Here is a 24,234-nt window from a genome sequence, read left to right as displayed (position 1 = left end):
GAAGAGAAGAATACAGGGAAAACAAAAAAGAACAGAAAGGAATACAAGATGTTAAACAACAAAAGAGATGGAGAAGAGAAATTTGTGGTGCAGAGGAATAAAGAAAAAAATGAGGAATGAAAATGAAAGATGCAGGCAAAGAGGTAGAGGGATGAAAAAGAAGGATGACTGAGGAAAATAGAATCAATACAGAAGAATAAAAGAGAAAGAAAAAGAAAACAGACACAAGACAAAGATAAAAAGAGAAACAAGTAGAAAGAAATGATGGAAAGGAAAGAAAGAAGAGGAGAAAGTGGTAAGGAAGATAACAGATAGACAGATAGACATTCACCTAATGTATATACCATATATATAATGTTCTTCCTCTAACCCCCCCCCCCCCCCCCCCCCCCCATTTTTGCACATGTCAAGGAGCGTGTCAGGTTACATTTCACTGTGTGTTATACTTGTATAACTATGCATGTGACAAATAAAAAACCTTGAACCTTGAAGATAGAATGGGTGTCTATGATAAATATGTATTATAATAGATATTTAGTCACAAAAGTGTTTTATTAGTTAAGTTATATGACGTTTGAGTTATATGAGAAAAATGTAAAAGCACTGCTTTTACGGGATGAGACTTACAGGTCTTAAAGCATCTAGATATAAACCAAAAACCAGACATTTTTGGATAAAGGATAAAAGGGTTTTATTTCTATTTGTTATTCTTATGGGCAAGCCGCATATCGATGTGGACATCCATACGCATGAGGTGACTTTTCTTTACCCATCTGCCTCTGCAGGAAGTGAAAGTCATATTCAAATATTCATCTTCATCAGTCCCCCAAGGTTTAACCTGTAGATAATGAGCTTTATTAGTCAGTCTATTAATGGTGTCTCAGCTCTATTAACCTGGGGAAACTTAAAGTTGAGTAATACACCATGAGGCAAAAAGTCACATGACTACAAAGGGCATTAAACACTACATCTGTTTTCTATCAAACTTTTTGTTGGTAGATTTTTCATATCCATGCCATTTGTGGCCAAATGATCACTTCTTGCTGTGCATTAATTTCTCTTGATGATTGCAGAGACCAACTTTAATTTAAAACAAACCAGAATGGATGGTTTAATCAAGAGTATATTTGCAACAGGTCTTACACAATGCAATTTGCAGCAGTTTTCTTTGCAGAGTGCAAAGGTTTAGGTATTTAAGTTAATCATACAAATATGCTTTACTTAGGTTTGAAACATGCAATTGGCTGTAAATTGAACTCAATTTAACACAGAAAATAAAACCTGTCTAATTTCCTCTTGGTAATTTTTATCTAGTTGGAATGTCAGATGAAGATGTTGTCAGTAGGAATGCACGGCTTGTTTGGAAGGGCTGCCAGGAGAAATCCTCTTCTCTCTACAAAGAACATGGCTGCACACATTAAATTTGCAAAAATCCCATGCGTATAAACCACAAGATTTCTACAATAATGTACTTGGACAGGTGAGACCAAAGTGGAGATATTTGACATAATGCACAGCCCCCCTGTTGTAAAAACAAACAAACAAACAAACAAACAAACAAGACTGCATGCTTGTGGATGGGTGATGATTTGGCCTTGGTTTGCTGCCACAGGACCTGAGCACCTTGCAATTATTAAGTTGCATTAGTTGCAACATTAAAATCATCTGTCTGCCAGCTAGAGCTGGACGGAAACTTTGTCAGCAGGATAATGATCCTAGGCACAGCAGCAAATCAACAGCAGAATGGATAAAAATAATAATAATAATCAAGGTGTTTCAATGGCCAAGTTCAGACCTCAAAATGACTGAAATGCTCAGGCAGCAACTTAAGAGGACTGCAAAGACTCCTGTGAAAACTTTGTTTTTTGTTGTCTTTTTATATGACAGTGTGATAAAAATCTGCAGCCACTGACAAAGACAAAGTTAAAAGGTTAAGTTGGGAACATAAGGAGGAAGATAACCGGTGGTAAACTGACAAACCAACAACTGAAAAGGAAAACAAAGGATAATATATACGTATGATGTTGAAATAGAGCAGATAATAAAAAGGAGGGAAATAAACAAAGACACCAAACTAAAACAGGTAATGACAAACAGATGATAAACACTAAGAAAAATAAGAGAAGTTGTTAAATGAACTACAAATAGGAACCAAAACTTAGAGCTACTTAAGCCAAACATCATCACAAACCCTATGCTCTGAGCTCATCTTCAGTCACTACCCCCCCTCTATCATCACTGAGGACATTTGTGTTGTCTACATATGACATAGAGAAGATGAAGTGAGAGGGGGTTCCAGGGGAAGCTGTAAGCAACATCACACAGGTGTAGTGTATGCAGAGGTTTTTCAACCAGACAGCTGCACTTCTGTTGGAATTATTTTATTGATTGAATAGAAGATCATCCTGACTCAGCCGTAAGCATCACTATGAAAAACACAGCTTAATTTATGGAAACCTTTATAGGGCCATCAGTATCAGCAGCTGTGCTCATGCATGGGATAATATATACAGCATTTCAATAAAGTCTCATTCTTTGCAGCTTTGTTGATCTTTTCTTATCTAAAGATTTTTCTTTAGATAAGAAACGCTCTGTCCCATCATGGCTGGTTCAAAAATATATAACTGCACTCCAGCATAACCACACAGCTGCTCAAGATGCACAAGATGACTCTTCATTGACTTTGGGTTAGTTGCCTCCTTGTCAATTCAATCTGCTCAAAAAAAACTGAAAGATGCCTCAAAGCCGCTGTGAGTTGAGATATACCACCACCAAAGTAAAGATCCTACAGAACTAGATTTAATAAGATGAAAAGTTTGCTTTCAAGTAAAGAAAACTGGGTTGTGGTAATAAAACATGAGGAATGCTACAAGATCGTGTTCCTTCAGTAGCTATTTCCTAGTGGTATTTTGTGTCTTATAAGTTAAATAGGCCTATCTAAATGCCAATTTCAGGACAGTGAATTTCATAAGTTAAAATAATGCATTACACGCCTTTATTGAGCTACTGCACAGATTGTATATAAAAGACAGGCACTAAGGATTAACTTGCTGAGTTCTGCTGTGAAGACTAAAGATGAGCATTGACATAGTCATTAAGGTTGGGCGACTGGACAAATATATCGACCATCGACGATAGGCTGAGCCTTTCACAGATCGTTTTTACAAAAGCAAATTATTTATTTATTTATTTGCCCATGAATAAGTTTGCTAATAGTGTTGGTTGAAGCTAAGAGAAGCAGCCAATGGAAAAATAATAGCGCTGTTTCAACGGCACCCTCTTTCAGCTGCGAACAATTGCATTAAACACTACATTTGGGTTAACGCTAACCCAAAAGTAGCGATTCATTTACTCAAGCTCATAACAGAAAGAAAGAAAAGCAGTGTTCAGAAAAAAACCCCAAAACATTTTATTTAAGTAAAAACACAATGGTGGGGAGGGAAACAAAGAGAAACTGGCTTCTATTTTCCACTATAACAGTCTTTACAAGGCGTTCCAGTGTTTATCTGTCCTACACACTCGACCAAACAACAAATACAAAATTAAACAAAAAGTTAAAAACCAAAATGTTTCCTCCAGCAAACATTAAAAAAAAATTCTAATGTTAAGTTTTCTTTAGTGTGATTTGGCGCATCTCAAATAAATAAATAAAGGAATGAATGAATAGTCCAAAAAGTAGCTATATTAATACTGACACAAACAAGAAATGAAAGTAAAATATTCCCTTCAAACAAAACCTAGAAAAATCAATCCGTGCAGGATTATGTTGCTCTGCCCATCAAAAACTCTGCGCCTGCGCAGATATATCGACTATCATCGGTTATTGGACTGACGAATGTTGGTTGGAAAGATTTTACATAGCGACCAAACTTGATAGTCATGCCATCTTGGGGTTTTGAAACCAGACATGGCAGGCGAGGGGTGATCTGACAGAGAAACTGAGGGATAATGCACGCTTGTGCACGATAATGCATGCTGTCTGAAGGGTACGGCATGGTTTTGCAAAATCTTGTGATAGCTCTCCTTCCTTAAGGTCTCTTCCATTGTGTATGAATCTGCTATTTTACCACCTCCAAAGTTCCGGAGACCACCATGCTTCACTGATGGTTTTAATAACTGTTCTTGCATATTTTTATTTATGTCTCACAAATGTTCTTCTGTTTGATCTGGAGACCTCATACTTGGATTTACCATCCACAACATCCTCTTCCAGTCCTCCAGTGTTCAATGTCTGTGTTCTTTTGCCTCAGTCTTTTTCTTTTTATTGGCAAGTCTGTGGCTTTTTCTTGGCAACTTTGCTAGGAAGTCCAGTGTCCTGAAGTCACCTCTTCACTGTTGATGCTGACACTGGTGTTTGACAAATACTATTTAGTGCAGCTGACAGTAAAATACAGTAGGCATTGTTGTCTTAAACTACACACTTTCAGATATGAGCCTCCCACTGCTGTTTCTCTACTTGTAGCTTGCGCTGTTCACTGAATGGAGTAGTTAACAGCAAGAATTTGAAGTTTCTTGCAAGTTTCACATTTTTATTATAGTCAATGGACACAGAAGTCCAAAGAGTCTCTCCCATGTCCCAGATCTGCTAGTTTTGTCATGCTTCAATTTTATTTATTTTTTTGGACATTTTGCTATTGTTACTTTTAGACAGAAAATGTGGAGAAATGCTAGATATCTGGGTCAAGCAAGCACTTTATAACATGTTTCCCAATCACCAATTCATGCACCCACACACGCACACAAAGACACAAGGTGCTTAGCTGCAATCAAGATCAGCAAGGATTTGTTGTCTTGGCCAAGGAAAGTTTGCAGCATGGTGGGGCCAGGGACTGAATAGCCAACCCTGTGATTACTGAGTCATAGCCTCTAGATAACAGAGCAGGGGAATGACATGCAGTATGCCAGGAATTGTACCAGGGACTGGCTGCTGAAGGAACACCCGCAACCTTAATCACTTGTTTATTACTGTAATCAAGACAACAAAGGTTTTCTAATCTTAAATTATGTAGTTTCAACCTAAACCACAAAGTTTCCCTAAATATAACCAACTTGCTTTTGGTTTAAATTTAATCAAACTATTGCCATAGCACTGATTCATCATTAAAAGGCTTTATTACAATCATGATTTAAAGGATATGATGTTTATTTCCTGGTACCAGTATACTGCAATCACATGTTGAGGGCCAAATTAGAGTTGAAGGGTTTGTTACAGTATCATTCAAACTATACATCAGATGCTTGGCTTTGTTACAAAAACAACAAAATCTTAAAGTGATTCTTTTAAGCAGTTTGATGAATTCAGTCAGTGAACCCAGATGTTTCCTGGGACAGAGAGACTATTCTTTCTTTGTGTGCTGTTAGCTGTGTGCAGAAATCAAACCATTATTACACTCTTACAACAGGACGCTGTATTATTAAAGTTTTCACTCCAGCCCAGACAACCCGCGACTGATTATATACTATCCTACAGCCAACAGAGGGGTATGCATGTGTGTATGTGTGTGTGTGTCCTGCCCCAGTGGTGAGTACCATCACATGTGGTCTGCATTAAAATGCTATTGTGTGTTATGAGGCTGCAAAAGGTTGTCATGCCGACTGAAATCACTATCCCATGTTGTCAGCCTCTTTCTTTTATTGTTGGTTGGCTTCCAATACTCTGCATGCATGTACGCATGTGCACACAAGCCCCACGACACGCCCTTAACGTGCCTGCTTAGTCCTGAATACACTTCAACACACCGTCGCACAAAAACAAACAAATGAATTTGAACATTGCGCCGAGGTTAGTTTGTGTAATCACTGAACAGGTTCCCTAATAGCTTGAGCACAACAGTTTTTATTACAGCTATAAAAATGTTAAACAAAACTTTTGCTGTTGGTTCTCGGGAGCTGAACTGATGTGGACCTGTCCTCACTTCCTCCTGTCAATAACGGAAAGCTACTGGATGTGCTTTGTGGAGGAAAACGGGTTTAGGATCAACAATGAGTTTACTCTGGAAAACAAAGTGGGAAGTGTTTGGGATTCTCCACTGGAAATGATGCTTGTTTTCTGTCTACTACTGCATGCAACAGGGTGTTGCAGTATACTGTAATTGTGTACATTTGTAGTATTTATTGCTTTAGAAGTTAATGGATGATTCTAAATTGGCTGTACAGTAGATGATAGGGGTGTGAGGTGATAGAGAGTGGAAGGAATAAAGACTGTGTGTGTGTGAGAGAGAGTGAGAGAGAGAATTTCTTATAGTGTGAATTGCTTTGAGTGGTCATTAAGACTAGCTTTGGCATATTGGTTAACTTTAACTTAGACTGTGAGGTTATTCTACACCTAACAAAGCATTTTACATGCCTAAGACTAAAAAAAAAACAAAAACAATAGAGATAGAAAAACAATAACAAATAAAACAATAATTAACCATCAACCATCAAATCTGCAGACATAATTGTTTTGATAGCTGTAAATCTACATATTGATCATTCAGGTATGAGGCTGTTTTGAAATGCTCAACAATTGTGGGACTGGCTTGCAGTGGCAAATGGGGTTTGGAGGGCAAGGCTTAAAAAAATATCATGAATGAAGATTGCTCATGCTGTCGTGATAACCTTTATTTCACTAAAATTAGTTTTGAACTTTTTTGAACTTTGTCTTCTGTAGACGCCAGAAAAAGCCTGAGAACCACTGACACAGAAGCTGAACTATTGCAAGTCACCTTTTTCAAAATCATCTGGCAGATATTATAATGGAATGTAATTTGATGTTTTGACTTTCTAGAAGCAATTTCTGCTCATAATTACCTGGAGTAGTGCGCCAGCACAAAACTGACCAACAAGGGTTTGATCTGATCCCAAATGGCATTAAAGTTAAAACACAATCTGGGATCAGAACTGATAAGACCCGGTTAAACAAATGTCCCTTCATCTTGGATGTATTAAGATTTAGCTTTAGGTAAGACCACCGTCTGGTTTGGACTACTAACACAGATACACACTTCTGATAACGTCCTATAGAGAAGAGAGAAACGTGGTTATCGACTACAGTCTTTAAAAATTTGTAAATGGGTGTTTTTATTATAATGTTATTTTGTTTTTTTTTGTTTTTTTAAAGCCAAGTAAAATAATAATACCTGGTTATCTCGAGTACCTGAGAAAGAACATGAAGTCCTGACCACCTTGCACAAAGTGACAGGCCATGAGAAGACGACTGTTCCCCCTCAGGCAGAGCATGCATTTCTCAGCAGATACGTACGTTTACGACTTCTTATCACATTGTCCTTCTCACAAATGTTCCCTCTTTCTCGCTCATAAACGTACACTCCTGTCTGGAGAGCACTGCCTGAGAATCATGCCAGTGATAGAAGAAAGAAAATAGAATCGAAGAGGACTGGGAGTTACAAGCAAACATGGGCAAACACCAAACATGGAGACAAATAATGGAGGCCCAGCTCTCACTGTAAACACAACCACCCACCACGTGCAAACACACACACACACACACACACACACACACACACAGATGGATACAAAAACAGGAAAGCAGAGCTAGCACATGCTTTAGTGATGAAATCATTTGTGAGAACTAACAGATTGTTAGAAAAAAGAGAAACTGACTTTTTTTTTCTCAAGGCATGGATGGAAAACATGGCCGTGTGTGTGTGTGTGTGTGTGTGTGTGTGTGTGTGTGTGTGCTTGGACAAAAATGAGAGCACTGAAGGAGAGATGAAAACAGGTAGAGTGAAAAAAAAACCCAGAAAGGACACAGAGGTCTGAATCCAAAGAGATGCACCCCGCCAGGAAATAACTTCAGAGTCAGCAGAGACCCACAGGATCATCAACACACTGTGTGCATTTCTAAAGCAACTACACACACGACACATACCGTACATACACACACCATTTATTTCTAAGGGTTTCAGCAGGGAAATAAAGCTGTTCTTGGTCGTATTTCAGTAAAAATTCAAGATGGACACAATCAAGCTTATGTCATAAATTCATGTGACTGCTTCCCACAATAATAAATCTTGCGAAGAAACATAATCTGTATGTATGTACTTATTAGATGCGTAACAGACACAGTTGGTTGGTATACGTGTAGGAAAATCTGCTCCGGACTTTAGATGAACATGTTTTGTTTCCCAAATCAAACTCTGTTGGCCATTCAGCAAAGAGTATGACACAAAACTGACTCATGGAAACCAGCAGAGATCGTAAACAGAGACTCTGGCAGCAGCACGGTGCGCCTCATGATTCCTGGTGCCTCTTCCTTTTAATATTAAAAAATGAGTACAGTAACAGCAGCACAAATCACATCAGATCTAATCTTTTCAGATCTAACTTCGTCCACTTCCGTGTATCATCCTAATTCAGATGCAGATCTCATTTTTCTTTTTGCATCACACCTTCAGTCTAAACCACTTTTATTTTTAGCTCTCAATTAGTTTACTTGTTTGTGCTCTAGCAGCCAGAAACACCACTCCATGGAAAAGCCATAATTTTATGTCTTTATCATCCATGCAAGTTCATTGGCTTTAATGGCATCTTCTAATGACTCGTCTCTAAAACTGTAAATGTTGGTTTCTGTGGCCTCAGTGTTTTTTCCTGTACAATAGCATTAATCATGTGACGGCTTTCAGGCCTGTGACCAGTGCATGCTGGAATTAAATACTGTGGCTTTATTTTAAAAAACAAAAATGTGAACACCTAGAGGAAAAATATCAGGTGTTACCACTGACTGTATAACAGTTTTCTACAGTCTTTGTGTGTTAGCAATAAACCTGAACTATGTACCCAGGACTGCAGTTTGAATGCTGCCTACAAGACTTCTAGTTGACAGAGGAAAAAGTGACAATTGTCTGTTAAGAGTCAAATTTTTACACAAAATGTTGACGTTTCCCCACACATTAACAGAAAGTAGCTGACCAGACATATGGTGTCAGTCTTAGATATTTACCATTTTTGATTCAATTTCTCATGAACTAGCTGTGTGCAGGCAGGAATTGGACCCAAGCGCAAACTCACCAAACTCCAACTAAAGCTGCCCTTTATTTGGTGAAACGAAAGAAAAAGGCGATACAAACAATACCAAACTAAACTGGGAAATTACTAAAATTACTATTCACACGGGGAGGCGCACGAGAAAAAAAACACAGCCAAGAGGGAGGATGCAACACGGAACTGAGGGAGACGCAGACATAAATACACAGAAGGATAACGAGGGACATGGGAACACAGCTGACATTGATAATCATAACAAGACAGGGCAGGAGCAAACAACGTGACGTATACTGACGGGAGACTATCAAAGTAAAACAGGAAGTACACACAGACGCAGACAGGAGGGAGTGAGAGAACACGGGAAGACCACAGACCAAACGAGCTGGGAAACCATGGAATAAAACACAAGGAGGAGAAACGAGGCATGGAAACTGACCGATACACGGAGGGAGACAGAGGCACAGGGGGTAAGGACACGAGGGGAAATCTAATAAATGACATCTAAACAGAATAACCTAGGAACCCTTAGAATAAGCAGTGGACCTAAAACATAATAACAGCAAATGACAAAAATACAGGAAAACACAAAACACCAGGTAGAAGTCCCGGGACCATGACATCAATTATCAGCTAAACAGCAAGCTATATCAATTTTTCCTGTCACTGGAAGAACTTGAAAGTGACAGATGAATGAACAGACAGCACACCAGGTTCTACATATTTGTGACGAACATGTCTTGAGACGACAAATAAAGATTGGGGTGAGTTGTTTACATGTCTTTTCAGCTCTAATGCAGCAGAAAGCCAGGAGTAAAGACTGTCTGGAAATCCAGCAAGCTATCCATGCGTACTGATCAAATTCAAATCCAAATGTCACTGAAAATCAGCTGATTTAAACTCCACCAGAAGTCACTTCTATGAACATTCTGTCCAATTACCCAATGAGGACACTAAATTTTGCCATTACGAATGCCTAAGAAGCTAAAGGCTGAGTATGTTTGCTCTACTACCATTGCTGCTGATGAGTTCAGGTTTCTATTATGCCGTCCTCTTTTTAATTGGACTGAATTTAAAAAAGAGTCTTTTATTTGCAAAATCATTTTCATACTGCATCTTAGAGGAAATATGGCCTTTGGGTTACACATGAGATAACTATTTTACTATCATACTACTTTTAACTCTGTCAACACCTTTATTAAAGTGTAACTTGCCGTTTAGTGAGGGTAGCGCATTTGCAGTTTGCTGCCAATCTGAGGATGACCCATCTATCTGCTAAGAGCTCTGTTGTCAATGGAGGCAATGCACAAAGTACGTGATACAACCAGTCTGTGGGCTGCTGTTGCTTGTGCTGTATTGGTCCATCAGCAAGTTAGAACATACAAAGAGATGAAGTAGAAACAAGTGTTAACCAATCAACATTTAGCAGATGCAAACGTCATCCACTTCCAGCCACACATAGATGGAATTCTGAAGCACTGAGCGTGAGCATGTCTGGTGTGGATGAAAACCTTCCTTGCTCGCTGTGTGAACGGTAAGATGTACTGACACAGACACATTCTGAGGAACATAAATTACGCTTAGAGTGAGGATCTTACCAGATCTTGTTTGTTTTAGCTGACTACTGACCAAACTACAAAGATGTTCAATTTACAAATATACCAACCACAGGAAATCACTGAATTGCAGCATATATCAATTCACAACCACAAGTAACTGACTTCACATTGTACAGTCACAAAAATGGGTTTTGTAGTAGGGCAAAATCTGTAGGTGAAAGAAAGACATTATCACCTGAGGTCTTCCCTTGCATAGCGGGGTCTTGCTGTCCTAAGTTGGATAACTGTCTCCACCAATTTTGAAACCAAATGTGACCCATGACTATGAAACAGAGGAACGTTGCATGCTCATACAGTAAAAAACGTGTCAGTCAAAAGGTATTCTCATCCTAAAGCACATCCAGGTTTATGTCTCTATATTCGACCAAGTCTAAGGACAGCAGTCTAAGCAGATGTGCCCAGATTTCCGTCTCCCTAATGACTGAATCTACTCTTCTGGGAGGTCACCAGTTTGTTCCCAAGCCAGCTAAGATATGGAATCTCTCCAGCATTTCTACCCTTTAGCTTCCTCCAAGAAGGATACAAATTTAAAAAAAAAAGAAAGAAACTCATCAGGAAAGGATCCAGGAGGCATCCTAGTCAGATGCAACCACCTTAACTGGGTTGGTAGGTTGACCAGTACATCAACGACCTGACCTTCATGCTCAATTCTTTCTTCACTATAACAGACGAGTATATGGTCCATAACACTGCAGATGCCACACCAATCTTTCTGTCAATCTCCCACTCTGCTGTTCCCACACTCATAAACAAGACCTTGAGATATGAAAACAAAAATTTACAACATGTTGTATAAAATAAAATAATAGATTCAGACTATAAAGTCATCGGGTGTTTACTGAGGTCTTAAATTAAGCTAACTATAGAGTCCTACAATCATACTTCTTTTTCCAACCAGAGGAGTCACTCCCTTCTGGCCAGTTTGAGTCACTTCCCACCTTGTTCTATGGGGTGGTGTCTCCAGAGATCAGGCTGATTTCATAGCATTTTGTGGAGTTTTAATTAGTCTAACATCTTAAGATTGGAGAATCGGGGTCGGTACCTTCAGCTCTTTTTCATGTGTTGACACACTGAGCAGATTTTGCAGTGTGGCATTACAGAAGGCAGTGTCATGCCTTCATGAAGGCATGTTCATTTCTATTCAGTTTCATTAATAAAGCACCAATGTACAACAACAGTCACCTCACACCCCCTTATATTGAAAGGCAAACATCCTAAATTATTACAATAACCTGATAGCAGAGACTGGCGACACTCAGAAGGAAAAAGAAACAACTCACTTTTAATAGAAGGACAGTTAATGATATGGAGTTGCATGTAACTAAATCAGGACTGAAAACAAGGTGACAGAGAGGAAATGATATGATTGGGCCTTATAATTTCTCTCCAATCATATGTGCCTAGCCCATATGCTTAGATGGGGTGCACATGCCTGGATCAGTGACATTCACGTTACTTGTTTTAATGTGGTTGCTGATAGATGACTGATGTTAAATTCTTCAAATGATGGAAAATTACTTGAAAATAACCTAAATTAGTCCTGTCTGATCTATAGATGGAGTATTAGTGGAGCCCACTGTTCCATTGTTATTGTGATGTCATAAATACGGACCTTCATCTCTGAGAAACTGCTACGGCCTCAGGGAGGACCACATGGGGGACATTATTCATGTAACACACCTGCCAATCCGGCTGCGCGTGCATGTGTGCATGCATGTGTTATGCCCTTGCGTTCTCTCATCATAGCAGGATTAACTCCCACTGGACAGATGGCAGTGTGATGCTCCTCCCTCCCACGCACGGTTTGTCATAGACACACACCAACACAAACACACACTCACAAACAAACCACAGCTCTGCACAGAACGGTGGCATCTTCAGTAGACGAGCTGTGTCATCATTACGCCACACTGCCAGAGGCTTAAACACACGTAATCACACACATACACACATGGACTGAAGCCCATGTCAGCAGATGATGACTCTGATGGCAAAAAAAGCACTCTACTCTGTCTCCACTCTGCACGTCTCTCACTAAAACACTTGTGTGGTTGTTTCATCCTTGAATGGCTCCATTCTCCCAGCAGGATTTATATTTGGAACTCCCTTTGCGACTGTGACTATTTATGCATATTTGTGGCTATAATTTACTGTAAACATGATGAGTGTGTTTTAGGGTTAGAATAAGACCCTGATTGTCTCCTAAGGCAATCAAAATGTTTTCTTATATTATACTTTGTGTTCTCGATAACGTTCATCCTCGGGTCAAATTCACTAAAGAGGCTTACAACAAAACAAAAAACAGAAAATCTGATGGCGGGTATAAATGCTCTGATAAATCGAGACTGGCAGGATTGAGATGTAACTGCAATAAATATTTTGGAGTTTTCTTGAACTGAAATTCTTGCCAGCTGCTGGTAGTTATAGAACATTTTTACTTTTTCTTTTGTTGTTTATTTTTTTTGTGTGTTTTTTTTTTTTAAGTTGAATATTTCGGTACTTACCAAACTATAAAATAAAGTGTTAAACTTCAAGCAACAGTGTTCATTTTATCACTTTCAGGATATTCAAGAAAATGTAATATGACATATTTTTAATATACTTAATTTACAGAAAACAATAACTATAGAGGTACGGTATTATAAATACAATAGATACTGTTATTTTAAGTGAGATGATGATACCTGATTGGGAATTTTCATCTGCAAAATATTTTTAATGCACTTAAAACATCGTGTTGTTGGCATTTTTTAAGACATTAAAATTTCTACAACTTCTCTACAAACTTATTTAAAAGGGCCATTTGTTTTAGTTTTTAACAGTTAAATCCTGATCCTCGTATAGAGGCGTCTTGTGTGATAATGATTAAACTGGCCATAAATAATGTAGCTCTGCATTCTCTACACTGCAGCTCAAATAAGCCGTGCTGTTCTATTTCACAATCTACAACAATCTGGATTGGACTCAAGCTCCACAACCTCATGGCCTAAAAAAGATGTACCTAAAATACCAAGAAAAAACAAAACACAGTAATAGCCACTTGGGGTTGTTTCGAAAAGTAAGTCAATTATAACAGACTCCCATTAAAGCACAAATTAACATGGTTACAGTCTGGTAGGAAACCTTTTTTTGTTCTCTAAAGGCTCATTTATTCCTTCCTAGTAACAGCTGATAACTGGTGGATTTTTTTTTCTTTTTATGGTATTAACCAATCAGCCACTTCAGTTGTTTTAAGACATGAAACATTAACTCTTTTTACCATCAGCCTGACAGTGGGCCGATAACTCTGTTACCGTTTGTGCTACAGAGAAACTCAAATGGTTTCAGAAAGAAGAGAAGAAAAGAGATGTCCTTTATAAGGATAGTTGTTGTATCACAATAGCACAAACCATTCAAAAGGTACTGCTCACTTAACACACAGACAGAGGAATCAGCTGGGCATAGATGTTACCATGTGTGCTTATATTTCCATAACTCCTCAACCATTTTGGGCTAGAGAGAAAACTGAAATGGTTCAGAAAAGATGAGAATTATCTTGAAATTTTACAGCCAAAATTACAACATAGGTCCAGGCAGTCTGTTTGATACTTGGGTGAAAAAGAGTTAATAAGGATAAGGCTGCTTTTGAATGGTAGACAGTTCCTGACATGAGTAGCTTTAGCCACTAACTGTCTGCCAGGCATCACCTCAGCTAATTTTATAAACTGGAACTCTCAACCACATTTGTGGTTTTAAAGCAATAACTTTTCTGCACTCAGCTGTACTGACACACCAAGAAGGAGTCAGTACTCGAGCTACGTCATCAGTCCATGGATACACCTTGTTAGCCAAGCTAGCATTAGCTAATAACTCAAGATGATTGCTTGCTGGTTCCAATTACTACTACTACCACTACTACTAATAATAAAAATAATAATAATGTTCATGGTTTTAAAATCACAAAATAATAAGTCACATGATAGCAGCTACATTTATCTCTTTTTCTAGGTCTTATATAGCACTTTTCTACTCTAGCTGAGCACTCAAAGCTCTTTATACAACTAATTCATTCACTCAATCACTTTTTCTAATCTGTTCTGTCTATCTAACATTCATACACACTTACACTCCGATGGATGCCTCGGAGAGCAACAAGGGGTTAGTATATTGCCCAAGGATATTTGGCACGCAGACTAGGGGGAGGCCAGGAATCGAACCACCGACCTTCCAATCAGTGGATGACCTGCTCTACCGCCTGAGCTACAGCCACCCCATGAGTCTAACACCATAAGTTAGAAACACAAAAAGCTCTTTAATAACACATTTCTACATATGGTATGTAGAATCCCTTAATTTTTCAGCTTTTTTACTGTGGTGGAGATTTATTTTCAAAGTTAGTATAGGTCAATGTTTGCTGATTAATTCATATTAAATAAAATACTGTTTTTTGCTAAAGTACATATTTTACTTTTGCAATGGATGTGTCCTGAATCCAATTTACTCTATAGAGAAGAATGAGTCATCAACTTATTAGAAAGTAAAGTATCTTCAAATAGGTAAAAGTTCTTTTTGGCAACAGATCCTATGTTGCTCCGACTTGGCAACAAGATTTCATGTCATGTTCAGACTGAACAAATTCCCATGATCATGATTTAAATTCTCATTTATCACTTCTATGGATTTAACTCTGTTAGGCCAAACTTCTAAACCAACAAGGGAAATGATATTCATGATATTCATACTGCTGCACACAGATGTGATGTGCAGAGCTGAACGGGAACCATAATGGACTCCAGCATCACGTAATAGGATTTTGGTGCCACTATAATATCAAAACTGTGCTCACAGTATTAGTTGACAGATTAAATCAGACAGGAAGTGGAGGGTTTAAATCTAAAGCTATAATCATTTTTATAGAAATAAAAATAGCATTTTCTGCATGTATATTTTCACTAAATATAACTGCAATATTGTATTGTCATCTGATCGGCTGCTGTCTAAATTTGGAGCGAAGCATGCTGTATTTATCACACCAGCCCTGATAAACTGACTGAGTTCGCTCCATCTGGCTAAACAGCAGCAGCATTATGTTTTTTTCCCCTCCTCTCTATCAATTAGTACCATCAGCATCTCCTTTCAGACCTCCCTGTTACATCTCTGTTGGGAGATAATGGCTTGAAAATGTTTGATCAGTGTGAATTCATTTTTCACTTAACTTTCAAGAGACAAAGCAAGATTAATGCAGCAGTTTATTCTAGCAATACCTCGGGCAAAAAGATTTACTTTGATGTGCTGCATCAGACAGTTTGCTGGTGAAACTGCCAGATGCCACTGTTACGCAGGTCTACAAGTGTTTCACCGCCTCTTCCTTCTAACCATGAGGTTAATTGAGGACAAACAGGTAACATATTTAGTTTGAAGAAATCCTTCTATTGAGAGTACTCTTTCATTGCTGCATAGTTCTCCTTTGTGATTTATGATTTACTCCTGCTGATTGTGCACTTGACTTAAGGAGACTCTTCAATTTGCCATTTGAACAGTGCTGAAAACATTACAAAAATAAGCATGGGTTGTTTTTCAAATGTTTCCAATAGAAAGGTTGCTGACAGGAGCTATGAAAGACGAATACACAAGCAAAGCGCTTGATTTGGACATCGTACACTCAGCTTTCATCACCGAAATTTAAGTTGTTTTCAAAACGATGGTATTATCGAATATAATGTGGTTGTTTGTTTGTAGGGCTACTTTTCTGAACTGTGTTAACGTAAGCAAGAGTTTCCTGGTGTGGATGGATGGGTCTACTAACCCTTATTCTTATACTTTATTTGAAGTTATGGAGATATTGAGGTTTGGTGCTAAACTACAGGAAGTGCTTCCAAAGTTAACATAAGGAGGATGACTACCTCTGCATTTACTAGAAGAGACTATTTTGTAGTTCTTTAGTGATTTCTATAATGTTTCTGGGCACAGTTGTCCCCCAAAGATCAGTTTGTTCAACTAGTGTGATAACTGCACAGTTAAGCAAATCATGCACTGTAGGAGTCTGTCTGTAGTGTGATCGTTACCAGTGTCTGACCAGGGATCTGCTACCTCTGTAAAAAATCATTTTGTTAATTAATTACCAAATATGTTAGAGGACAGTGCGTCAATGCTTCCCCAGCTGAGCTTCAAGAGTACATAAAAGAGAAAGTGAGCAAGTGCAAGAGAGCAGCTAACATAAACTGATGTGCAAGGCAAGGTGTACACAGTCCAGCAGGAGAGTGGGGAGGAGGGATAGTACAAGGCAACCATGCAGTCCTGCAGCTGATGTCAACCAAGTAAATACATAAATAGCAATACCCACACCGAACAGTAGAACAGTAGATACAGACCAACGCACAAATAAAAAAAAAAAAAGAGTATGTTTCAGTTTAACAGAAGGACACAAGGACAACTTGTGAAAGATAAGTACTTTCAGCTGTGGCTTTATTTCCCAATGGGGACTGTAACCATTTATGCCAAATGCCCTGCTTGCCCCAACCCTCCAGTTTACCCAGGCTTGGGAGAAACACTGGGAGTGCACTAGCTTGTGACCCTCAGAGGCTGGGTTTGTGTCTCAAACCAGGTATCTTTTTTTTTTTTAATGTAAGGCAAACATTTCTAAACCACTACACCTTAGATCCAGCACTTGTGAAAATGGATGTTAAACATAGTTTCTTTTACCTCGGAGAGCAGCTGAGCAGTATTTCCCCATTCTGCTTGGCTGCCTCTTTGAACTCAGTGTAGTAGCACCAGCTCTCCAACTATTGTGGGTTGTGTTTTGAGTCACCCTCCAGTTTACAGCCGATCTCCAGAGCAGAACAAGAATGAGTACGACATAAAGATCACAGATTCAAGACAGCAGAATGTCACTGAGAACCACAAGAAGAGCAATCTGATCAAGCTGTAGGAAATTACTAGAGGGTGGCGACTGGACCTATTTGGTTGTTAGTGAACTTTGAACTGAACTTTCAAAATAAGAGCTTAAGGATTGGCCAACAATTTTACCATGTTGACTTGGATAGATCTTTGATGAGTTCTTTCACTGTGATAGAAAGCTCTGACAGAAATAGATTACTGCAAACCAACACAAAAGAAAACACAATGTGTTTAAAGATGTTATAAAGCTTCAAAAACTTCAAATACACTGGAAACTGTAGTGCTGTGAAATGGTTATAAAAACCATTTCATCAAAGGAAATTGGATTTTAAAGTTAAGCGTTTTGATGGCTGATGACTTCTTTAAGTATGCTTTTGTGTGCTGTAGGTGGGAAAAAAGATGCTATCTAGTTTGTATCAAAAGAAAAACAACACGAGAGCAGAAAAAAATAAAGAGAGAAAATACCTTTTGAAAACAAAGAGTGATACTGTGAACCAATAAGACCAAACAGAACACATATGCCTTAAATCAATAGATAAGCAGAGCTGTCTCCCTATTTCTCCTTTATTGGATCTATCTATGTGGCACAGTACAGTGTGTGTGTGTGTGTGTGTGTGTGTGTGGGTGTGTGTGTGTGTGTGTGTGTGTGTGTGTGTGTGTGTGTGTGTGGCTCATCCAACTGCAATCCAATGGCCAGTAAAGCTTTAGCTTTATAGAGCATTTTCAAAGCAGACCAGCGATATTGAAGCACAGATCCCTTCAGTCTGTCCTCACTATAGATGCAGCTGATGAAACAGTGAATTCCATTAGATAATACAACTGTTTGGAGAGAGCATTCCTGTAATACAGGTTGTTTACAAGGAAACTTATCAACAGCTTGTTCATAATACCAGGAAGCAACCTCCAGTGTCTTTCTGCTCCATTATTAGATGATTTAGAAATGCAAACTAAAGACACATTTTCACTTTACAAATTAAAATTAGAAGTCTTTTTTTTAAGATATCTTTTTATATTTCCATGCAAAACCTCCAAGGCTGGAAAATGAAGATAATGTCGAAATACTGAAAACTGCAGTTCCTCAAATAGCCACTTTAAATTTCCATAGATTCCCACGTTAAAATGTTTCAATAGTTATTTTTCCATTTTAAAATAACTGTTGAAATAAACATTTTTACACCCTGATACATTTTTTCCCTATTCATAAGAACTAAACTCTTTCATTTGGATACTGGTGAGGTTTAAAGTTAGAGTCCTGGCAGGTATGTTGCTGTCTGCTAGACTTCATCTCCATAACTAACTGGATCCCTTGGAAGTATGTGACAATATGACGTCTGTGCTCCAGTCTCAGAGTGAAACTCTGGGATACTAATTATCTGTTATTTCCCACTAATTGGCAGGTGTACCCATATGCACCCATATGCTTTACAGATGCAGCATTTGCTGCACTCCACTCCAATTAGCACTCCATCCTTTAAATACTTCTGACTCCAAAAAACACATAGAACAAAGTAGCTACAGTCTAAACAGTAGGTGCCATTGTGCTGGATCGGTCCATTTTTAAGGTACAATGTGTAGAATATATACACAGGGCTAATTACAGTGCATGACAATGAGGCTTGCTTCTAGTGGTCAAAGGAAGGTTTTGAAATCCATCCATCCATTTTTATTTTAGACATTAATACCATATTCATGCGAGTAGGATGGGAAGAGTATTATGTTTAGAAACTTGTTGTCAAAGGTCACTCAACAGTCACATCTTGAGCAGCCTGAGTCAGTGGCGCCCAGGCATAGGCCTGTAAATGTACCCCACTCCCCCACCGCTCCAGTAACATCAAGACTTCATGGTCATTTTAATCCTTCTCTGACATCAGATGTGTATCATGAAAGGATCTTATTTTGTTCTCTCCTGTTTTTTGTCATGCATAACCTGCTACACTGGTGGATGCTTCTATCAAACATGGCTGAAGTTTCATATAATTATTTTAGGATATGTGCAAGTTGATGCCAAATGTCTGAGCTCAGTGTTCAGACAATTTTTATTCTACTCTAGCCTCTGTATAAGATCAGTGAGAGAGGATATCCTAATGTGGTTATATCACTGATTGTAAGCTATTCACCTGCTATTTAAACTTTGTTTACAAGGGGCAGCCAAAGTTGACTAAAAGAGAGTGGGAAAGGAGCAAAGAACAGCTTGTTTCATACAGTGGATGAACTAAGGGTCAAACATAGATAAGGATTATTTTAGAACTGTCAGTCATGCAAAGCAACTCTAATTAAGCCCATACCTGCAACAGGATAACGAGAGCCACAGTAGGCACTTTTTATCGCCACTTGGCAGTAGAATAAATGCCGTATAAAGCCCGAGATGCAGGCAATTTTTCCCCACATGTCACTTCTCACATAGTTGTGTCCCCATTATATGTAACGACCTCGTATGCCATTAAACCACCATCTTCAGTGTGTTTATCGGTTAATGCCACCACCTGCATTTAAGACGTGCCGTGTTTAAAAGTCTCGCTTCACGGCTTCTTCCTAATGAAAAAAACATCCATCATTTTCATCTCTTTGCATTTCTTTCATATTTTTCATGAGTTAGGGTCTCTGTGCGATAAATCTGTCTTTCCTTGTGGTTATTTAGGTCTCCCTGTGGTCTACGGTCATTTAGGATATAGCGAGTGAGCCATTTTCATCTGTGTCTTTATTGCCTGCAAATCCCAATTTATGCTACTTATGTTTGCCCTTTTGTTGTAAACTGTTCTCTTTGTTGGTGGTCATTTTAGCTGTCTTTTCTTTGTATCGTTTAACTATTTCTTTGTGGTCATTTATTATTTTCATCTGTTTGCTTTTTTGCACCCTTTTGTAGTGAGCTTGTGTCTCTCTACAATCATTATTTCTTTCTTTATGGTCATGTCAGTCTCTCTGTACTCATTTGAGTCCCTTTCTTGTCTTTTAGTGACCTTTGTAGCAAGCTGATAAACATTCAAACAAGAAATGTAAACAGTCCAAACAGATGCAATCTGCTGCAGGGACCTCCTGACACCGTAAGCCTCTGCTTAGCAAGCCCTTATTAGTTGTATAGTTGTAAAGTGGTCATGTAAGGGTTAAACATGCTGTAGACTGATAGCTCAGAACTGTCATGAATGATACGCTTTCACTTCATTGGGCAATTTAATGGCACAGCTGTTCTACCTTTTTAATCGAGCACTCCCATCATTTCCCATTGCTTGTATATAAGAAGCACTCTGTATTAGTGAATGATATCAAGCGGATGCTAAGAAGAAAAGCTCATCCCTGCAGTTTTGTCTTGCCCAGTGCTCTTGCAACATTCGTATTGATTGAGGAATCAATACTGTCCTCTAGAGAGAAAATACCAGACTGATATCCTGCCATTTCTTCATCCATACTCAAACAGAGCAGGCTGCAGGTGACCGTGACAAGGTATGCTTGTTCCTTCAGGACGATATGAGAGGTGAATATTGCCACAGAGCAAGGAGGGAGAGGGGATCTGACCATTTAAGCTGCTCTCAGGCAGAGAGAGGGGAATATCTGTTTTTTTACAATACCTAAAGCAGTTTTTCTAAGTCAAGCATGAAACACCTCCTTTATAGAAGACTTTTAATCTAACATTTGATTAAGTTGCCTCTTTGTCACGTACACAAACTCCCCAGGAAGGCTTATCAGAATAATGTTCTGTAGCTGGAAGCATTTTGCAGAGCAATTCCGGCCTAACCTGACCTAGACACAACCTGACCTAGACATCAGTGACTATACTAGTGTGCTTTTATAAACAGCAAACACATTGTTGTCATATAAAATGTTTCACTTTTATCATCATGCATATGTGACGTGGGGCTTCCATATTGCTATAAAAGTCAAGAGGGAATAAACCAGTTGAACAGGCAGTGGGTGGAGTGACTTTTCCCCCCAGTATCTGCTCTTTGCTGTGTAATTTCCCTTCCAAGTGTCATTCTTCACTTGGCTCCACTTATTAGAGGTGTCATTACGTGCAATACTAAAAGTGATTTTAATGACAAAATATGCATGTGCCATTGCCTGTACCTTCTGAACATAGATGCAGCATAAGATCAAAAGATTAAAATAAAAAAAAAATCAGTTGCAGTCTACTACTACATCTTTAATGCATTAAAAGATAATGTGTTATGAAATACAGTGGTACAGATTATGTTTCTACACCCAAACTTCTCAGAAGGGATGTTTTCATATCTATATATAATACTGAATGAGTTGTGGGGCTGGAATTTCTTTACCCTCTCTGAATCTCCACCTTTTCTCCTGTAACGGTTTCCCAATGAAACCAGATGTGAAGGAGGTGTGGTCCCGGGCGCGGCTGCAGGGGAGGAGTGGTGCAGTGAGCTCAACGGGGCGGTGCTGGAGACGCAGGTGAGAACAGCTGATGGCGTTTGGACTGATGATGGTTTCCTTCCCTTTTATAGTGAGATGGGAGAGGAGCGGAGGGGAGGCTGGAAATCAGCTGAGACCGGAGCTGTCAGACTGTGGTCGGTCATAACATATGTAAACTATAAATAAACGTGGCATCTGGCGACAAACAACTGTGCATGTGTGAAGTGCATTTCACACCAGACTAAGAACAATTCAGAACATGTATGAAGATTAAGAGATGAAATGATCAAGTCAGCCCACCAAGTGTACCAGGGACCTACTCTGGTGCCAGTTCTGGGCAAGTGACACAAAGAAAACCATGTGGTCCGTATGAACCATATTTGAAATTATTGCATACTGTCTTTTTGCATGCATGCACGCACACACATATGTCCCCACTCGGATGTATTATTAAACTTAACTGTTGCTGCAATCCTTTCCAGAGTACACACTAGCACTGTATTCTGCAGTTGTACCATCTTCTCCTGCCTGTGGCTGAGCAGGTGACAGTGGTTTGTACTAATTAGTGCTTCTACAAAACAATGCCTATTCTTTTCTTCTCTTCCTTTTTTTTTCCGGGTCAGGCTTGTGTCTTTATAAATATTTTAGCAGAACCCGTTCAGACTCTCTGGAGACGTTAATCAGAACTTAACGTCTTAAGTCAGTTTTGTTTAAGTTTTCTCAAGAAGTATGGTCGCTTCTTACTTTTTCACTTACTACTCAAACTCACTCAAAATTCAGCTTTGCAACCAAATCAAATTTGTCTCAGAAAACATCACAGGCAAGGCATCACTGAATCACTTGGTTGATGCCAGCTGAAGGAGACTCGTGCCTGCAGCTCTAAAGCAGTGACCAGTCTGATGTCTGGGCTTTAAAACTTAATGTCCTCCTTTTAGAAATATGTTTACACTCATGCAGCCAACCAAACAAAGCTGTGCAGCACATTACACTCATGCATAACCATGACTTACTATTGTAGATTACATTTAATATTCCTGTGTACCAACTTCTACCATTTTTTTTACATAAAATATGAATGCATAATATCAGGGTGCTCAGTCTTTGTTTTGCTGTGGCATTAATTTACCCTCATACACTCTGACAATAGAGCCAGGTATCATCCACAGTGCTTGGGTTTAAACGCAGGTGAACATTTTACACTTAATCCCCGAAGAGTGAGATTAGTTAACTAATATTACAAAGAAAAGAAGATGTAGTAACCATTAGCAGAGTTTAGACCCTTCATGTTTTGGCCTTTGATCACCACAACAGTGATATGAGAAGCAGTACAACAGGTACGATTTGAACTGTAAATTCACGCAAGCTGTCGACCAACTTACTTGAATCTTCCCTGACAGTGCTGGCACTGATCCCCGACCCAGCCGTGGTCACACACGCAGGTCCCGTTGATGCACTTCCCTGAAAAACAGCTTTTATCACAAGACTTGGACACCGAGGAGGCTTCCGCGTGGACCACGAGATGAAGCATCATCAGTATTCCCAGGTATATTTTCAACACTTCCCGGGACCTGCTCTGTGAAGACCTGGTCCAGGTGAGCAGACGTGTCCCGCTAACAGGGACCATGATGGACGCGGGTAGACTTGTTTTTTCGGAGGCTGCAAGCTGAGAGTAAGCGAGCCGTCACGTTAAGGCGGTGAGGTGATGTGTTGTCATGAGCTGAGGTGTCACTTGGCTCAAGCAGCTTACCTGTGACGCCTGTGGGAAAGGCGCAGGAAAACAGCAGTTACGCTGTCAGAACATGCCGAGCTGCAGGAGAGAAGCTGCGGGACGGGACAAAGAGGTGAAACTTTGATGGAAACTGCTCCGACGTTAAAAAGCCCGTGAACGCATTTCCTCTCGTATTCATCCACTTTCACATCGAAAGCCCCCTTACGCGCGTCCAAGCAACTCTTCCAGATAACTTCCAGTGTGCAGTTTCCAATGAATACAAGCGATGGTGACCGGATGATGCTCTCTCATCGGGGAAAAGCTGTAATCCAGGAGATAAAATCAAACCACGGAGCTCAGACGACCGTGCGCTCCTCTCCTGCTGGATGTGTTCCCAGACAAAGACGCGCCCTCCCCTCTGCCCGGGTTTGTTCTCCTCCGAGGATGCGACAGCCGCAGCTCCCCCCGGATCGTCGCTTCTTCTGCTTCTTTCTCCTGCCTGCTGCTCTCGCTCTTCAGTCCACACAGTTGGTTTCTGACAGGGGGAAACTCCAGCACAAAGCCCCGAGCATGAGCAGTACGGCCACGCGGTTAAAGGGGCAGTTCCCTTTAAACGGCATGCAGCAGAGACAAAGCCGGTGACATTCGTCTGCAACACCGACTATCTCAGCGCGTTTTTACACC

At 39.5% G+C, this 24,234-nt stretch overlaps 1 protein-coding gene across 3 annotated transcripts in view; it reads right to left on the bottom strand.

Annotated features, from left to right (window-relative positions):
• atrnl1a (attractin-like 1a) overlaps positions 1-24,185 on the bottom strand; it is a 308,853-nt gene extending 284,668 nt beyond the window's left edge. For 2 of the 3 annotated variants that reach the window (XM_084948292.1, XM_084948294.1), the window contains exon 1: positions 23,222-24,185. In XM_084948292.1, the coding sequence (XP_084804418.1) occupies positions 23,222-23,466 (245 nt within the window). In that variant the 5' untranslated portion in view covers positions 23,467-24,185. The remainder of the gene's footprint in view (positions 1-23,221) is intronic. The other variant, XM_084948293.1, reaches the window with a different exon arrangement.
• Positions 24,186-24,234: the final 49 nt, after the last annotated feature.

Source organism: Perissodus microlepis, chromosome 13 (genome assembly GCF_051167445.1).
Source record: "Perissodus microlepis isolate ML-2025 ecotype Zambia chromosome 13, ASM5116744v1, whole genome shotgun sequence".
Taxonomy (NCBI): Eukaryota; Metazoa; Chordata; class Actinopteri; order Cichliformes; family Cichlidae; genus Perissodus; species Perissodus microlepis.
This window is presented reverse-complemented; position numbering and strand designations above follow the sequence as displayed.